We start from the raw sequence: 20,218 nt of genomic DNA on the forward strand, positions 1-20,218 counted from the left end.
GCCTTATTTGAAAGTTAATTTTAGTCTCTATCGGAAAATGCCATGAAATTCATAACATTTCTCATAAAAAAGGGAATTTTCAGCAAAAGAAACCAATGTGTATCCTTGATAAAATTACAAAAAAATTAAACACAATAAAATCAACAAATAAAAGAAAAAATAACTTAAAACTAAACTTAAACCCTAGTTTTTTTCTCCCTGACCCTCTGTATAGCTTTTAGGCCAGAGAACAACCCATATGTCACCTTTACCTCCCCTTTTAAACTCGTCTAGGGTATCAAACCTAGGAAACCAGTCAAATTGCATACCCACTTTTTTCCTTTGTAACCACCACAGACTGGCGATTATTGATTTTATGAAAATGATTGACATTGTTTCTTAAAGTACTTTAATTGTACTTTCAAATGATACCAATATTGATAGGTTACGATGAATAAGATTAGAGGTATATCTGCTTGAAACGAATTTTGCGCGAGGTGTAATTTGGTAGACGCCGAATGTATGGGAACGCGTGTCAAGCGGTACTCCCCGCCTACAGGTATGTGGTTGTAGTTTGCTTATTTATTATCCGATCGTAGAAATTTAAAAAGCAACAGATAGCTTAATAATGTAGTTAAATGATTTATATAACATATTTTTTAGCTAAGTGGCCGTTTTCATTGCCTTTTGAGTCACAAAAATCAAAAAAGAGAGTAAAAAAAAAGTATTTTTTGCATTATTATTAATTAAAAAATAACTAACAAAACTATACTCTTCACATATAATAAATCTTAATCAGCATGTTATACGCTTTCAATCGACACCTCATTTTTCAAAATTGGATAAGGGGTTCTAGACAAATTGGCAAAAAATTGAAACCCGGGACCGCGATCTTTGTGACGTCATAGTTAACCCCCCCACAGTCTGAGAAAGTGACAAGTCATTATTTCGTACTCAGTAAAGTCTACCGATCACAACGATACCACTTGTCAGCAGTATACTCTCCAGTCACATCAACTTCAAAACTAGACGACATTTATTTTTTCAATTCCGCCGCCTTACTAAAATGATTTCTCAGTAACTTGAGTTCATTTCAATTTTCCGTAGAAATTGAATGGACATGCCTTCTTCGACGTAATGGGATATAAAATATTCTTAGGTTTTATTCTACTGAGAAAAGTGGGCTACCTATTTATGTTAGTATATTTCCTTTATTTAGACCAGTAGATAAATGCCATAGGAATGTCAATACAAATTATATATACTTATAATTATATATAACATAACATAACATAGCCTTTATTTCCATGACTTAAAATAAGTTTTAACAATCTGTAAATATTTCAATCTCAAAACGTGGTTAAGACATGGCCCCTGTTCGGGTATAGGCCTCCTCCAGCTGCCTCCAATCACTTCTTTTTTGTGCCTTTTCCATCCAGTCTGTCCCCGCTATGTTTTTGATTTCATTGACCCAACGATCTTTTGGTTTTCCTGATCTCCTTTCCCCGCTTGGACCCAACCATTTTGTGACACGTTTTGTCCATCTGTTATCTGTGACCCTGGCAAGATGTCCGGCCCATTTCCACTTTAGCCTTTGAGTGTGTTGTACTGCATCTATTATTTTTGTTTTCCTGCGTATGTCATCGCTTCTTTGTTTGTCTATAAGTTTTAGTCCTAGGATGCTTCGTTCCATAGCTCGCTGGCATGATCGTATTTTGTTTTTTATTCTATATGTAAATATCCAGGTCTGTGCACCATAAGATAGGCATGGCAGCAAGCAAGAATCAATTACTTTCTTTTTTAACTTAAGCGGTAGTTTTGATTTTAATATTTCTTTGAAACTCCAATATTTCTTCCAAGTAATGTTGACTCTGCGATCTACTTCGTCTTCGTGTCTTGTTCTGCTAAAAGATATTTGCTTGCCAAGATATATATAGCTATCTACATACTCTATCTGTGTCTTGTTTAAGATTATTGGATGTTTGTAGCTATTTGTAGCGACTTTTGTTTTCATAGTGTTAAGTTGTAATCCTATAGCTTGGCTAGCCTTATTCAGTTCTATAAGCATTGTTTCTAGTTGTTTTGATGTATTTGTGAATATTACAATATCAACTTTACCACACTACTATAGAAAGTGATCCTTAAAAAGTAAGGGCTTAAAGGGCAACAATATATATCAAGGTGACTTACGACTATATTTTTATTTGTAAATTTCCTTTACGACACAAATAATAATTTATAATTAATGACTTGATATTTACGCCCCTTCAGAAAAACTATTTTTGCAAGTCCATAGTAGAAAATCTTGGTCGTAAAGGCAACTTTTTAAGAGATATCGAAATTTTAACTACACAGATCGATAGCGCTTGAAATTCTGAACAAAACTGTATATATAACTCATTTTCGCCAAAATGTCCTTTACGCCAATTGAACCCAGAGGTATCGATATATATGTACAATACAAATTATATTTATGTTTGTAAGTAATTTGTAGGTAAATAATAGATAATTACCTATGCAGCAATTGAAGATTGAAGACTTTCCGGTAACAGACATAAATCATTGTTAACGTCATAGCGATTTGATATTTACTGTTGCATGATAATTTTCATCACTTTTACAGTATAAGGGTAAGTGTGTCACAAATATGTAAGCAAGTTAGACTGGAGTTCGCCTTTTGTGCAAGAGCACGCAAAATAACTTGCTAAAGAAAATAGACTTCAGTGGACTCCGCAGTAGCCAATAATAATTCGAAAACAGGCGCCGATTTTGAACAAAAATCTATCTCGAACTAGATTTTATGTATCAAGTTTTTCTAATTAATTTTCAAAATTTGCATGTGCTGTCAAATTTGCATATAGTCGCATGAAGGAAAAATAAATACCTAAATGTAATTTAAATTGCCTAATTAATTACGTGTGAGCGTGTATATTATATCAGAATAAGCAAAGAAAACTAATTTTAGTGAGCACGCGAACGAACGAATGGCACTGTCAAGGACTCGAGCTAAAGGATTCCCGTCATACAGAAACGGTAGGTCGCGATCGGGTTTCGTCTAACCAGCAGGCTGAAATAAAACTTAGGTACAGTCTGACCAAAAAGAGAAGAAATTAAAAAGTGGCACACAATGTTGCCTGTACGTCTATGGATACCTACTTCTAACAATTGTTAGGAATATGCCAGGAATTTCTGGCATAGAAAAATAAAGGCCAGTTGCACCAAACCGTCTGTCACCGTTAAAGCATCGTTAAATTTTATTGTATGGGGTTCCATAGACTTCTACTGCGTAACGATGATGTTTCTGTCAAATGTAGTTGATGCAACTGGCCCTTAGACTGTAAATAGAAGAGCGTCTATATACTTTCTAATTGTTGGAAATAACTTCTGGATTGATGTCATAATCATCATCCTCCTTGCGTTATCCCGGCATTTGACACGGCTCATGGGAGCCTGAGGTTCGCCTTGACAACTAATCCCAAGATTAGGCGTAGGCACTAGTCTTTACGAAAGCGACTGCCATCTGACCTTCCAACCCGAAGGGTAACTAGGCTTTATTGGAATTAGTCCGGTTTCCTCACGATGTTTTCCCATAATATTCTTTACAAATTAATTTATTTTGAACTTTGATGTATATTGGTAAATACAAGCAGATACAAAGTTTACTATTTTCAAAAATGGATGTAGCATGTTTACTTATACCAAGGATGATTTATATAGGATTTAAAATCTTCATACGAAGAATCGTACCTCAATTTTTTAGCGCCACCTATTAAATACTATCAAAACTACACTGCTGATGCCTACAATTTTTTTTCCAAATAAGTATTGACGTGATATCATAATATCAAAATAAAGAAATATGTCATTTGCTCTTATAAAAATAATTTTTAAGAAAAAAAAAACCGCCTTCCTTTGGGGTTCTGGTGATAAATACTTTCAAATGTTGGATTATGTTATCAATTCGTCTGTATATTTTTAATGTTTGTTATTCGATATCTCCGTCATTTCTGAACCACTTTTGAAATTTGGATGATTCTGAAGTACTTACAGATGAGAATGATTTTCAGAACGGAACTCTAACCAGGGGCGGCTCACTCTTCATCAGTAGTTCCACTGCACCAAATGTCACTGTTCTGGACGTAAGTGCATGCTGTTCTTATAAAAATACCAAAGTCACTATAAGTGTGCTGTTCAGATTTGAGGAGTTCCGTTCTGACCATCATGAGCAGTTCCACTGCACCAAATGTCACTGTTCTGGACGTAAGTGCATGCTGTTCTTATAAAAATACCAAAGTCACTATAAGTGTGCCGTTCAGATTTGAGGAGTTCCATTCTGACCATCATCTGGAGTTCCACTGCACGAAATGTCACTGTTCCGTACGTAAATTCATGCTGTTCCTTTAAAAACACAAAAATCACCATATGTATGCCTTTCAGATTTGAGGAGTTCCCTCGATTTCTCCAGGATCCCATCATCAGAACTGGGTTCTGAGAAAAATGTGACCAATCAGTATGTATACATTCAATCAAAAAAAATTTAAAAATCGGTCCAGTAACGACGGAGATATCGAGGAACAAACATTAAAAAAAAAATACAGACGAATTGAGAACCACTTCCTTTGAGATTTGGAAGGCGGTTAAAAAATAAAAACACGCAAAGATATTTGAGGAAAATAAGATTTTGGCCACTTCCAAGCTGCGAAACAGAGCCATCTCGGCTTTGTCAGTTCCATAGTAAATCGTCGTTGCTTATACTATTAGCCGTTGTAAAGTTACCGAATCAACATTGCACCATTTCCGGCATGAGGCAGGTTCAAACCCTGCGGTAAGCACAAGTTTTTTGTTTGTTTAATGAAACATCGCGACTGCAGAGACTTCCTTGCCCTACTTCTGGCTGTCACAGAGTTAAGCTTCGTTAGCACGCACGGCCGTACCAAATTGTTGCCTTATAAGTTTTTATTGGGTACTTATAAAAAATAAAAACACGCAAAGATATTTGAGGAAAATAAGATTTTGGCCACTTCCAAGCTGCGAAACAGAGCCATCTCGGCTTTGTCAGTTCCATAGTAAATCGTCGTTGCTTATACTATTAGCCGTTGTAAAGTTACCGAATCAACATTGCACCATTTCCGGCATGAGGCAGGTTCAAACCCTGCGGTAAGCACAAGTTTTTTGTTTGTTTAATGAAACATCGCGACTGCAGAGACTTCCTTGCCCTACTTCTGGCTGTCACAGAGTTAAGCTTCGTTAGCACGCACGGCCGTACCAAATTGTTGCCTTATAAGTTTTTATTGGGTACTTATAAAGGAAAATTATGGGTTTGTGTCCTCTACAGAGTGTCATGAGCCGTCCTGAAAAATAGTCGCATTCAGTTACACCTACGCACTTAAGCGAGCAAAAACATCTGAACACGCTCGTAATGTATCTTCTCTCTCTTCTTTAAATCCACCCTCTGCTGGAGTGTACTTAAATCCTGGCTGTCACAGAGTTAAGCTTCGTTAGCACGCACGGCCGTACGAAATTGTTGCCTTATAAGTTTTTATTGGGTACTTATAAAGGAAAATGATGGGTTTGTGTCCTGTACGGGGCAAAGGAAAATGTTTTCATGAACCGTCCAGCAAAACTACAATTTCGTCCAGAGACATCTTCACAATTACGCAAACAAAAATATCTGTACACGTACCTACTCGTAATATATTAAAGTAGTGTTTACATATTTTTGTTCGGATAGCCACATAATATATAATAATATATATGTATAACGGAACTCGACCAGACTATAACTGCATTGCATGAGAGAAGAAGAAATCCAGCATTGGGCTTCCCTCCAGTATCATCATCATCTCCTTGCGTCATCTCGGCATTTGCTGCGGCTCATGGGAGCCTGGGGTCCGCTTTGACAACTAATCCCAAGATTTTGGCATATGCACTAGTTTTACAAAAGCGGCTGCCATCTGACCTTCCAACCCGAAGGGTAACTAGGCCTTATTGGAATTAGTCCGGTTTCCTCACGGTGTTTTCCTTCACCTAAAAGCGACTGTCAATATCAAATGACTTCCCTCCAGTATGTTAGTAGATATAGGGCTGTAATAATAATTTAAAATAAAAACAATAATACTAATTATAAACTAAACCTTAATCTAAAAATAAATACCTAACTAAACTAAAAATATTAAAAACTAGGTGAACTCCTTAGGCATGGTGCCGTAGACACTGGCAGTATTTTCTCGCTGTATCGCTAGGTTTATTCTTTGGGTCAGCAAACTGCCAGCCCTACCGTCACCGCTGACCGCTGTCAGTTTTTTCGACATTTACCTTAAATAAATTTAAGGCGTTCAGACCCCACGGGCCAAGGTCTCAACGCAAATGGTACGAAATTGTATTTGGCGCCAAGACCCCTGTATTTTGCTTTCTTATTTAAAATTATGTTCTAGATTTTGAGCTTTTCTTGCTTTGCCGATTTTCAAACCGCAGCTCATGAGCTTTTATATCATGCAACCTGTAAACACCAGGAAATATTTGCATAAGCTTAATGTTTACTTCCTATTTCAATGAATGCATTTGCGTGTACATAAACCTAACTGTCAGCACATTTATAATTTGCTCAGAAATCGAACCTTGACTTTTATTTAGGTACCTTTTGCACATGCCTTCTCGAAATGTACATAATAGTTAATGGAGATTAAAGGATGACTGATGCTGAGAAAGGGATTTGATAGCCTTGAAATCAGGTCTGTTTTTTTAATTGACACATTTGGTGTGACTCATTGCATGACAATATTGTACATTATTGTATTATTCAATGACGTTACATGAGAGCAGGACAACTATTCACTATGAAGAGCAGTTTGAAAGATTTTCATCAAACGAGAAATGTATTTCAGAGATCGATGAAGATATATATGAAAATAGCTTTTGCCCGCGGCTTCACTCGCGTTAGAAAGAGGCAAAGAGTAGCCTATGTCACTCTCCATCCCTTCAACTATCTCCACCTAAAAAATCACGTCAATTCGTCGCTCCGTTTTGCCGTGAAAGACGGACAAACAAACAGACACACACTTTCCCATTAATATTAGTATGGAGAGGGCTGTTCTCGATGACTACTAGAACAAATAAGAAAACACTACATTTAATTTCATCAATTAAAATACCTAATCAATAAAACGACGTAGAAAAATAATTTAGCGCAATTAATCGTGTGTCAGTGTCGGAAAGACGCAAGCGCTGCTGCACACCTTAGTCTAATTAAATAAGGTATATAACTAAATAGATCTAAAAATGTCACTGTATGTGTACTGACAAAGACAGCACGGGGCATCTGGCACGCTCTCGTCGCGTAGCATATTCCGGCCTCACTCCTACACCTAAATAACCAGATTTTTCAAATACCAGACGATATTACGCAATGACAATTGACATTAGCCGATGCCGCCATCTATTTAAATCAGAAGCGATAACTCTAAGATCCGACCTCGCATATTTTCAGTCATTTCATCTGTTACGACTCAGTTAACACTAAACTGGATTAGGTATTTTTTTAAGTGTTAGTTGGGACATTTTTTTTTTAAGTTGTCCACCCCACTTTTTTTTAACATAGGTATTTTGGCGCGATTCGTACTCAGAATCGCGAGGTCTTTCGATCTTGATAGGAGAGAAAAAAAGTCCCAAGCTTTCCAAACATTTTTCAAATCTTCCATTCCGTTACCGCCATACAAAAGTATGAAAAAATGGTAACGGAATGGAATAGAACCTTGAGACACTTTTTTTCTCCTATTAGGATTGAGAGAGCTTGCGATTCGGAGTAGAAACCACATAAAAATTTCCAAATCAAAAAAAAAGTGGGGTGGACAACTTTGTAAAAAATGGCCCAGTTACAAGCGTGGCCGGAAAATAAAATCAAAGGGCGCGTTAACTAGCCTCGCCAGCAGCTTGGGTGCGATTTATTAATAAATCCAACATTGACAAAGACCGCCAAAACACCTGGCGGACCGCCAGGCACGAAAAAATCAGCCTACGTTGGCTGTCGCTCGCGGAACAATCCCATGACGTGACACCGAGTTGAAACATTTTTATCTCAATTGTGTGTACTGCCCTAGTATAATTTGATCTTCGAATTCTATAGCCACTACCCGCTATCAAAGATCAATGATGTAGACCTTTATTTTCACTGAGGCGCTAACAAAGTGTTCGTGAATAAATTTTAGCGACTGCACTCCCGAAATAAACTGACGGAAACGTTGATGTTTCTCGGAGATTACGCTGTTAAATGAGTCTACAATCGAAGTGTGTTTGTGTTATGACAGATGGAGGTCTGTGACGTGACGTGCGATATCTACTCTCGGTCAAATGTTCTGTAAAGTTTGAGATTCACTTTGAAACTGGTAGTAAGATGCGGCGTTTGAAATGGTCTGAAACTTTTTTGACGGTAACAATTAAAGAAAATGGTATAGGGTAATATAATGGTAAGCTTCAAAATTTATGACATAATTTTAAGAAGTGTTAGAGATATAAACGTTGTTTTATGAGACCGCATAAAGTCTGCTAAATTATGAAATATGTAAAATATTTGATCTTCCTTTGCCAAAGTTTGATACTGGACACCGGTTGTAAAACAGTGTCATACCGACAAGACGTTACGCCACGCGCCGTCTCGCCCCGAATCTGGAGGCCTACCACGGACACTACGTTCACAAATTACGATCTTTCTCTTTTCTCTAAAGTGACAAAGATGTGTGAAAAGAGAGTCGTTACTGAAGGATGACACCGTCACACCACAAACCGTATTGTCCCGGCTCTGAGGGCCTACCGCTAATACCGGTGTCGGCAAAATTTGTGTCATATTTTCCACTCATAATTATAATTAGAGTGACAGAATTGGTATGAGACTCGTGAACTTCAGCGTTCGCGGTAGGCCGGCACGTGCACGTTTGCGTGTAACGTGCGCGAAAACAATGTGTTAAAATTAGCGCGGCCGCCCCAGCCGCCACGAGACGCCGACTAAATATTTACCGAACTTCCGAACCAGTAATTATCGGCGGCAATTGACCACTTTGCGCCCGCGGCAATTAAACGCGCGGTGATTACCTGTTGTTTGGTTGCGAATTTTCGAAAATAGAACGCAATGAGGGACGCGTTTTATGAGCCCGCGTTTAACGGCGCGAAATGCGTTTCAGCAGCTTAGCTTGACTTTTCGTTACATTTTTTTTGCAAGTAGTTACTCATGATGTTCCTGGTTAATTTTCAAACTTGGCACTAAAATGGGAAATATGACACGATGAGGGTCGCTTTTTACTTATATACTCTCATTTTACTTGTCAAAAGTGTAGCAAATTGTGCTTATCAACAAATTAGTCGTATATAACCATTGAGTGACGCTGTCCCTCGACGACAGATGCTACTTAAATCATCTGTTAAGATGTACTTCAACTGCAAAAGTGCATGGCGAATTTATCCATCATTTATAATTTCTCCTTGCACTTTTGCTGCTGATATTACAAGGTCTAATGATGATTATGTATGAATTACCTACATAAATATTATTTTAAAACCCTGTTATAATAGATTATTGGCAGAAAGAGGACTTTATAGAACACATTGGTTTCTGTACAGCCCACAACTTCTCTTTCCACGCAGACACAACTAAGGAAACATAAATTCGTAAAGAGTATTTAAACTACATCAAACATTAAACAGCGTTCTATTCAGAATAAATTGCCACTAGCAAATAAAACAGCCGTAAATACCGTAACACATGTTGCATAAAGAAGCAGTGATTGTGTTAGTGTGTTACCCAACACGGGTAAAGGGAATCCGGTCAAGTGCAAGTTTACAACGTTCCATGGCTGCTCGGCGGAGCTACGCGTTTGGTCACCAGCGAAAACTGCTTCACGCGAGTGCTACACGTAGTCGCGTAGTTGAGATCAAGTATAAGTATAAGGAATGTATCCTCTCATGATCTGTGGTCCATTTCTCGAAGCTTAAAGCAGAAGCAGCTTAATAAAATGGTTAATATCCAATGGTTAATATATGGGTTAAAATTGTGGCGTAGGCGAGAGGCTGGCAACCTGTCACTGCAATGTCACAATTTTAGTTTTCTTTCAACCTCTTTTTGCCAAGAGTGGCACTGAAACTTGAGTAGTTCATGTGCTCTGCCTACCCCTTTATGGGATACAGGCGTGATTGTATGTATGTATTGTATGTATGTTAATATCCAACTAAAAAGGAGATGGCGAGACAACTTTGTTTTTAGTGAGAGCTGTTTAGGAAATAAGCAAATGTTTTATTGTGTGTTTGAAACATTGTCTCGTGCTCGTTTATTTCTGTTTGCTTTCCAAATAAATTAAATTAAAAAAAAACTTGGACGCACTTTATCCGAATAGGCGGGAATTTACAAACGACAGGTTTGAATGGATGAAGAGAGGGACGTGTTTTTCCAACATTGGGACACTATTTTGGTTCATAGTTAAGACAGGATTTTTCAAAAGTAGGTACCTACTTACTTACTTCATCTTCACAAAATTAAGTGTTTCAGCCTGCCTAGCCGAAGTGACAATCGTTGATTTTACTACGACCGAACGCGGTCTGACTCTGTCACGCCACAACAGAAAACCGATATAGAAAGCTACCTACGATACGAAAGATTTCGCTAGGTACCCTGAAAAGGTACTCCTCTCTTTATTTATACCTCTATCACGGACGCACTCACAGTCAATTTGATTAAGAATCTGTTTTGAATCAACAGTGTCTGAATGCACGCTTGGGACAGTAACCATCATGAATAATGTCTCCAATAAAATAATGCAGGGCCGAGCGCGTCTTGGATTCGATCCAAGACTCAGTACGTGTGTGACCAATAGGTGTGAAGTGCATACACCACTCCACTTTCAGCGCCTGTGACGTCAGAGTCGTCAGACACACAAGCGCCAGCGCCACCAATTCGTATTCTAACATTCTCTGATCTAAGCTCCTACAGTAGTGGAACACAGTCCTGCACGGGTAGCATGGTCAGGCAAGCAATTATGGTCGCGCGATAAATGATAAAATATCTGGCCGTCCCTATCGTACTAATACTGCTAACTTACTAATAGTGCGATAGGGACGGCCTGATATTTTATCGTCTATCGCGCGACCATAATAGGCTAGTTTCCTACTAGTCAAATCAGCTTCTTTTTATGAACTGTCAAAACGATTTGTTAGTATGGAATTACTATGAAATACTGAGGAGTGACGTCACGGTCAATTCATTTACTTTATATCTTTCTCTTTGACTTATTAAATAGAAATTATGTTTAAAAATAACTACTGTCCATATTTTCTTCTTATTATGTGGTGCTTTATTTCGTGCAATGCATTAAATATTTTATTTTAAGTATAGGAAACTAGCCTATTGCTTGCCTGGGTGCATAGCCGAATGGCACAAACGCTCACGAGACGCTCACGAAACGAAACGCTAGTAGATATCTATCTCTATCGCTCTTGCGTATTGGCGCGACAGAGCCAGACTACATTACGCGGCGTTTTGTTTTCGTTTCGCGTCGCAGAAATGCCATTCGGCTACGGCACCTGGGTGCGTACACTGCTACGTTCTTACGGGCACTGGCTACGTTCGGAGCCCATTGCTACGTGGCAATTGTTAGGATTTGTACTTGCATTTTCCATGCGTTGCGACAGATAAAATAATTCATCCATCTTTAACAACCCTAAACAGTAGAAAGGGACAGCAGAGACAACACGATTCAAGTCAGAAACTGCTCTCAAACTTCTTTTTTGTAGGCTTCTACTATGAATTTTTGACGTTTTAGAATACGTTACTGAATTTAGTGTATACGTCACCAAAAATGTATGTAATTATTGGTTCTAGTACCTAACCGTTTAGCGATGCTGTTCTAAATAAAATAAATGTCATGTTTTGTGACGTTTACGATATCTAGTAACGTATGTTAAAACGTCAACAGGTTCTAATCAAATCTCATACCTAATGCCAACACTACAAAGGAGTTGTAAGCAATTTCCCTATCAATTCCCCGTAACTATAACATGTGCATGACTCAATGATAATTTAAGAGCATTCAAACATCGATTGATCCTCTAACCCTTCTAAATTTACTCGCAAAACAACATTTGCATTCGGTTCGAGATTATGAACGGCCGTTATCATTCGATCGGAACGATAAATATCGTCTGATGGTTGAATGCCGAATCGGGCGAGCGAGGTTCGGAGCAAGCGGCCCGAATCGAACATTACTACACGTAGAATATTAGATCTATATACGATATGACTCTGATATGTCAGATTTTTTTAGAAAAGCAAAAATGACGTTTCTGACTTACCTATCGGTATCGTATCGCAGTGACATCTCAGCCACTCATCGGTATTACTGATATATATTTAAATATTTTAAATATTTTTTCCCCTCACTAGCTCGGAAACACGTGTTTTATCCTTTAATACCAGCGGGTAAAAACGCATTTTATCTACTAGTGGTTAAAGTAATTTGACCTTGAATAAAGTCAAATTAACTGCTTTAAACTTTATAAAAGTAGGTAAATCTAGTGACAAAGATGATTTACCACCTGTGGAACTACTGGAAGCAGTGATAAACGCATTTTTTGCGTTGTAGTTTCCTCGCTATAGTGAGGGGAAAAGTTTTGTGTTACACTCGGGTGCAAATGTATTTTACTTCTCGTGTGTTAAAAACCTCGCAAGTTCAGGATTCTATTCTTAAACCACTCGCTTTGCTCGTGGTTCAACTATAGCATCCTTTACCTTGCTCGTTTTTCAATTCCACACTCGGCGTTAAAATACAACTTTGCCCCCTTGTATAACAAATAACTATTTATTCATGGCAAAATAATACAAAAAAGACACACACAAATACAGAACAACAACAGAGAATTATTTACACATATAACATCACAAAAAGGTAAGTAGGTACACATAATTGCCATGAAGATGGTCCTGACTCAGCATGGTGTTAGCCTAGGTGGCCAACGCTGATCTTCCGTCAGGGCCATACCGAATGACACCACGGAAAGTACGAGTATACACATTACAAAGGAAATTACATCACATAGAAAAAGTATACAATTTAGAATAAGTTGATATCGCTGTGCTGGCACCATCTGGGTGCCCGTACTGCCCATATGCCACGTCCTTAGAGAATAATATATAATTCAATGCAAAAATTAAATAAATTCAAGCACGCAAGTGCCTCGCCAGAACGCAACGCTACGATACTTTGCTAAATTTACTATCTTATGTCGCACGTAATGCTTAATACGAGTTATACGAGTAATCCCGTTTTAATGTACGGGTGACCTCGAATATCTTTGGACGCTTTAGTTAGCACATTGCAACTTTTTGAATTTAATTTCTTATTAAACCTGACACACATATGATGTGAGTTGATTAATTTTGGGAGCTGATTTTATAAATGAAACTTAAAATGCTCTTATAGTATTTTATGCAATAGGCGTTTAAAGGAGGCCAAAAAAGACGAGTAGCGTGGGTAATAATTTGAGGCGAAGCCGAAAATTATTATTAAGACGCCACGAGTATTTTTTGACTCAGATAAACACCGTTGCATAGAATACTTTTTCTACGACCATGCACTTAGTTTTTAATAGTTTTCTTGAATAACTTTCGTGAAATTCACAGTTTCCTGTATTTTGACGCAAAGGATTGCACTGTCAGCTCAGCTGCCCAAAGCCTTCCCGCGCACGCGCGCTTTGTCGTTATAACAATGCGTTGCCATGGTTACAGAGCCAAACAATGCGTTTTCAGTTTTTTCGATACTGCGCGCATGCGCGGAAAGCCGGCGGACGCTGGCTTTGGGGAATAGACTTTTATGTAGGGTTTTAAAGATCTATGCACGACCCTGTAAATAACGAATAACAGTTCGGGAGTAGAAAAAAATCATAAATGACTTTAAAAATTCGAACGTATGAAGACACATAAATATACAGAAATATAGAGGAACAGCGTGTCAATATCCGGAGAGAAAAATAAGGACTTTGTTTGTATCGATTTTCCCGTCCTCTTAAGCACGTTGTTTATTCTGTAACCACGGAGCTTAGCTTACATTTGTTTTATGCCTAGCGCTAGACTACCTAGTGTTTGTTGAGGTACCGCGTAGTCTGGTGGGCACGGCGGCACGCGAACTCACAAAGCGAATCATTTTATTAAGCTTACAACCGTGTACCAGATATTAATGGCCGTTTTATCACATTTGTCGTTAACATGCACTTCAGTTTACTGTATGTGCGTAAAATTATTTTCGTAGTAGACTACCAGTCTAAAGTCTTCAGTAGCTGTCAGTTTTAGTAGCAATTGGGTCTCTTCTAACCAGTTAATAAGAACAAGATCTTTTAAAAATCTTTATTTACATGAACATATTTACATAATTATAAAATAAACTAAGACTAAACTTGTAGATGTAGTGTAGGGACGCCCGGCCGGAGGCAGGCGGGCTGTCGATCACTTGCTGTGTTCATTCAGCCCAAAGACTAAACTTAAAAACTACCAGCTAATGTCTAAAATAGGCTCTTTGAGGCATTGTACCAGGTACTGGCGACATTTCCACGCTGTATCGCAATGCTGATACGTCGTGCGAGGAAGTCGCTTAGCTCTTCGGTCACCAGACACGCGATTTCTGTGAACAACTTGTTCTCGCTGGGACCCCATGGACCTAGAGTTTCTACGCCAACAAGATTATAAAACAAACAAATAAGAATGATAAATATACATTCACCTACTTACTATGTATATTAGACTTTACCGTACCTATAGAGGTATATTGTGGCTATGCTTACCCTTACCCTTACGTATACATTGAATTTATGTACAGCGTGTAATCAAATTATTGCCAAGCCACTTCAAGGTAACGTCCATCTTCACATGGAATCTATTGACAGTCGAACGCTTATAAATAATGTAACAAATAACCTAACCACAAAATTAAAATTAAAAAAACCCCCCGACCACGACATAGTGAACCGATTTTCATGAAACATGGCTAAGAACACTCCCGACTAACTCAGCTTTCAGACAAAAAAAAAACTAAATCTAAATCGGTTCATCCGTTCGGGAGCTACGATGCCACAGACAGACACACACACAGACAGACAGACAGACAAACAGACAGACAGACACGTCAAACTTATAACACCCCGTCGTTTTTGCGTCGGGGGTTAAAAAAACCGTGGGGAAAAGGAAGGAATCTAGTTTTTTGATTTAAAGACCTCACTGATTTGTGAGCGAATCACAGAACTAGATTTACATAAGTAGAAGAAACAAATTTGTATAGGGGCCGAGCGTTTCAGATTTTGTACTGAAGTTGTTACATGCCTGTGATTTTAAATATGTCTCAGGCCCTTAAGTGTTCATTTTTCCAATTGTGCAATAAAGTTTAAATAAATAAATAAAAACTTAAGAAAGTCACCTGTTGTATGTGTGAGTGGCGTGTTCGAATAGGCGTTTGTTTTGGTTTGTTTTGTTTGTGTTACTAATTTTAAATATGTGTTCTCTATTCGAACACGTCACTCACACATACAACAGGCCCCGTAGCCGAATGGCATTTCTCCGACGCCAAACGAAAGCGATACGCCGCTGGCTCTGTCGCGCCAATACGCAAGCGCGATAGAGATAGATATCTACTAGCGCTTCGTTTCGTGAGCGTTTCGTGAGCGATTGTGCCATTCGGCTAGCCACCCTGGTGACTTTCTTAAGTTTCTCACCTATACGTTTGCTTGATCTATGGTATGATATGACATCTGTGGAGCGAATGATGCGAATCCATTCGGCTAATCGTACGCGTCACGAGGTCATTCCCGTGACAGAGTACGTAGCCAAACACACAAACGCTCACGATAATATCCTATCCTACTCTTGCGTATTGGCGCGACAGAGCTAGACTGCATTTCAGTCGGCGTCTGGCGTCGACAGTAGGCTACTTGACCCTTTTTTAAAGTCTGTCTTATATGATTAAGTACTGTCCAATTAACCGAATAACCATGTTTTACAATGACCTAAAAACGGCAAAAAAATATATTTTTAAAGTATACTTTTACGTAATCAGGCGAAAACAACACAGTCATGTTAATCTATAGATTATCTGTGCATCAGGTCATTCTACTCGAAATTAACATTTTCTGACTTTTGAGGCATCATAAGGCATAAAGTAAATGTCACTGATTGTTCTGATATGAAGTAGGTTCGAATTCGATGACGTCACAACATCGCTGACAGCGTTTTCGGTGGCCAAAATTAAAAAAATTACACGTGTTTAATCGAAAATATATAGTCATCATACACTTTTAATACCCAAAATCTATAAATATTGCTAAAGAGCGATTTCTCCATACCTTGCTTTCATCATACACTTTTAATACCCAAATTCTATACATTTTTTATGTCAAATACTACAGAAGACAATCATTATGTCAAATTCGATATGAGTCAGTAGCCTATTGCCATTCGGCTACGCTGGCAGGCGGGTTGTTTACAGGTGCAGGGCGCATACGCTGTAGACGGTTCTGATCTCGCGTCAGAGCACGGGGTGAGCGCGAGCCGCCCGCGAAGGTTGCGCCCGTGACCGCGCCCGCCGGCCGCCGCGCCCGCAGTACCGTGCCGCGCTCGCTCCTCCTCGCACCTCCCAGCCCGAGGACCGCCAGACCAGTGTAGTGATGTGCCCTTGCTGATCATGTGTGGCCGCCAGTGTGTGACAGTGCGGAGGCCCCGGCCCCGGTAGCCCGACATGTGGACTTTGGTGCTCCCGCTGCTGGCCCTGGTCGCTTCCGGCGGGGGGGCCACCTTCGGAGCCAACAAAGCCCTGCTCGACTGTGCAAGGTTCGCTACACCTGAACAGTCAGAAGTTATAAACACTTTCAAAAAGGCAAAACTTTGGACGCAAGGAAAACTCCATAATGAAAGGAAGTATGGCCAGTTCCGGTCCTTTTCAAAGTTTTGTCTCTTTAAATATGATTTTACTTCACCTGCCCTTTCGCACACCTAGATTAGAAATAAGGGAACTTCTATAAATAAGCACTACAACTTTTTACTTTTTTTAGTTTTTCAAACTTTATCATGTTTTTATATACTACATAATATTACTTAGGTACAGGTACATATATGGAGATCCATATACATATGTATAATGACAACGTATATAATACAGTTCAGTAAACATCTTCCTAGAATAATCTAAGTACCTACTTAAATAAATACCGAGAGTTCGCGCTCAAATTCTGCACAATACTAAATATAGCACAATTATTGTTTGAATGCAATAAAATTCAGCAAATCTACATAGTAGTAAATCGTAATTGAACTGGCAAATTGTGCGGGGACCTCGGATCCGAAAATAATTTGGATGCGACACGCGAGCCATCGCTGCCGTCTGCGAACTCGCCCAAATAATTATTATACAACTTTTGCTTTGCTCAATAATGATTTTAATACGAAATATTGTGACGAAGCACTGAATTCTGAGTTTACGATTTTTAAACAGAATTAAAATAACTGACTAGCTTTTGCCCGCGGCTTCGCTCGCGTTAAATTCAAAAATTGCTGAATGCTCTATGTATACAAACTTTCACCACAATATAATAAAGAGTACTATCGTACAGTATGGCCACTCCCGCTCCCCTCTAAAAGCGCTGCCCACCCCCTCTCAGTTACCTCACAGTTACCGCCTGTCAAAAATGCGAACAATCAATCTGTCATATTTCACTCACACAAGCATGGTACGCGTTCACGTACACGAGCTTAGAATGTGTGCTAGGAACGCGCCTCTTTCAAATATTTGATCGCCAGTGTCCGAGGTGTGCTTTCACCCCTTTTAAGGGAAGTGTAAGGGGTTAGAAAGAGAAACAAAAGTAGCCTATATCACTCTCCATCTCTTTATCTTTTTTTTTATCTTTACTAAAAAAAATCACGTCAATTGATCGCTCCATTTTTAACCGACTTCAAAAAAGGAGGAGGTTCTTAATTCGACTGAATGTTTTTTTTTTTTTTTGTGTTTTCCCATTTATAATATTTAAAAAATATACATATAAAGTATAGTACGGATGATTGTTTTTGTTTGATGCTGTAGTCCAATATTGCACAAATTCTCCGATACCACAGGTATCATCCTTGAAATGACGGAAATTAGTTTTGTAACTTCATTAAGTGTAGTATAAACGATTAAGTAACTTTAAAATGCTAAAAGTTATAACAGAATACGGGATTTTAGTAAATACATATTTTTATTGCAAAAGTATAATAAGTAACACACGAATTGGCAAAATATCAACCTAAAACTAATGAATATGCCATCATGGCGATGTTTTGAGCATTCAGTGGGAAAAATGCATGCAAAACATAAACAAAACATTAAATATTATGACGTTTATTATGATGTTTACTAAGTTATTTCAGGATCATGACAATGAAAAGTAAGTTATTCTATCATATACAATATAATTTAATTTTTCACTAAATGTGTGTAGGTATAGGTATAGTGCATGGAGAGAAAAATCAGTGAGGAATCAACGAGCGATTTCTAGAGCAATTGCATATACAGAGTGTGGCCTGTAACAAAGGCGAAGAATTGAACTGTAGGCTATTCTCCTTATACTGATCAACATTTGTTCAGTGACTTTTAAAAATTATGAAGTCTTTAAATTTTTAATTTTTCATACAAAATAAATATTAGCTTCAATGTACGCCATTATTGTTGTCATTGACGTTGTCTATCACACTTTAGACTTAACAGAATTCGCAATACATTACCTCTTAGAAAAAACTTTCAAGGGTGATAAAAATCAAAATACAAGTTATTTTTAAAAGTCGCCCAACAAAATTTTAATCATTATTTTTAAAATCGGGACTTAATCGCGTATAACTACATATTAAACTGACCTCCAACGTTTCAAGGACGGCGTTGTCCCCGTGGTCTCGGAGAAGACTGGCTTGAAATGACATCAACACCTTCTGACAGCCGCGCGAGTTTTTCGAACTACCCGCACTTGGTTTTGATTATCAACTTGAACTGTTTGCTCACTAGGGATGTTACTCTGTCGACATACAACACTGACGATATTTGATTTAACGACTGTCGATGTGTGGTGGTGTCGATTTTAAAAATAATGATGTGTAATAATCGTGAAAGTTTAAATCAAAATTTTAATGTTGATCAGTATAAGGAGAACAGCCTAGAGTTCAATTCTTCGCCTTTGTTACAGGCCCCACTCTGTATATGTATATTGATACATACCTACATACCTACCTAATTATATTATTTATTTTAGCATTTCGTAGTCATTCAAAAAGTTTGTGAGAATAATATTTTGTTCAGATATTTAGCAAGGCCGCATTTTTCTGGCTTCTGTTACTCGTGACATGAAGGAAGGCCGAAGGTGAAAAATATCGATAATAGTTGCGAACTGAATGTGGCTAAAATAGTCCTTAAAGGATTTCATCAGAGGCCGGGAAAATGAGTGAGTATATACCGGATAGGGATACGAGGCCGGGAATCCGTTTTCACGCCGAGGCATGTATAGTGCTTTTCTCAAACATACAATGAAATAAAAAAAAAATGCTCTAAAGGACAATATTTTATAAAAAAACTTACTTTGCAGGCCTAGGCCTAAAAAATAATATGAAATCCCTTTACAGTCCTCTCGAGTTGTTGCGCCCAAAAAGCGATACTTCCCAGCCCATTTTAAGGAACGTAAAGACAATATTTCATTGCATGTTTGAGAAAAATATCTTTTCACGATACGCAAGAAACTGTTTTTAAAATAAAAGTCGTCATCTTCTATACTTGCCACGTTATTATATTTTTGGCGTAAAAAGCGCTCATGACAGTCTGGGGTCAACTTGACAACTGATCCAAAGAGTTGGTGTAGGCACTAGTTTTTACGAAAGCTAGGACAGAGATCTAGGCCTTATTGGGATTTTTCCGGTTTCCCTACGATGATTTTCTTTCACCGAAAAGTTCATACAAATTTCAAATTACTCATTGTAACCAATGAGATCCAGCTTTGAACCTAGAATCCTCCGGGTTGACTGTCGCACGCTCTGGGCTCACGCGGCTAAGCTACCCTTCTATTTTAAGTTACATCATGCAATTTGTAAACATACAAAAAACATTGGAGAATTGATCCTTAGTTTAAAAATCTTTGGTGTCAATATACGAAACAGTGCAAAACAGTAGGAATCCGTTTAAGGTCATATATATTTGGTATCGTATTTTGA

The 20,218-nt window shown here is 38.3% G+C and overlaps 1 protein-coding gene across 1 annotated transcript in view; it reads left to right on the plus strand.

Moving 5' to 3' along the window:
- Window positions 1-16,516: 16,516 nt before the first annotated feature.
- LOC125228258 (glycine receptor subunit alpha-4-like) overlaps window positions 16,517-20,218 on the plus strand; it is a 60,054-nt gene continuing 56,352 nt past the window's right edge. The window contains 1 exon segment of the mRNA XM_048132756.1: window positions 16,517-16,825. Within this exon segment, the coding sequence (XP_047988713.1) occupies window positions 16,734-16,825 (92 nt within the window). The 5' untranslated portion in view covers window positions 16,517-16,733.

This window comes from Leguminivora glycinivorella, chromosome 7, assembly GCF_023078275.1.
Source record: "Leguminivora glycinivorella isolate SPB_JAAS2020 chromosome 7, LegGlyc_1.1, whole genome shotgun sequence".
Taxonomy (NCBI): Eukaryota; Metazoa; Arthropoda; class Insecta; order Lepidoptera; family Tortricidae; genus Leguminivora; species Leguminivora glycinivorella.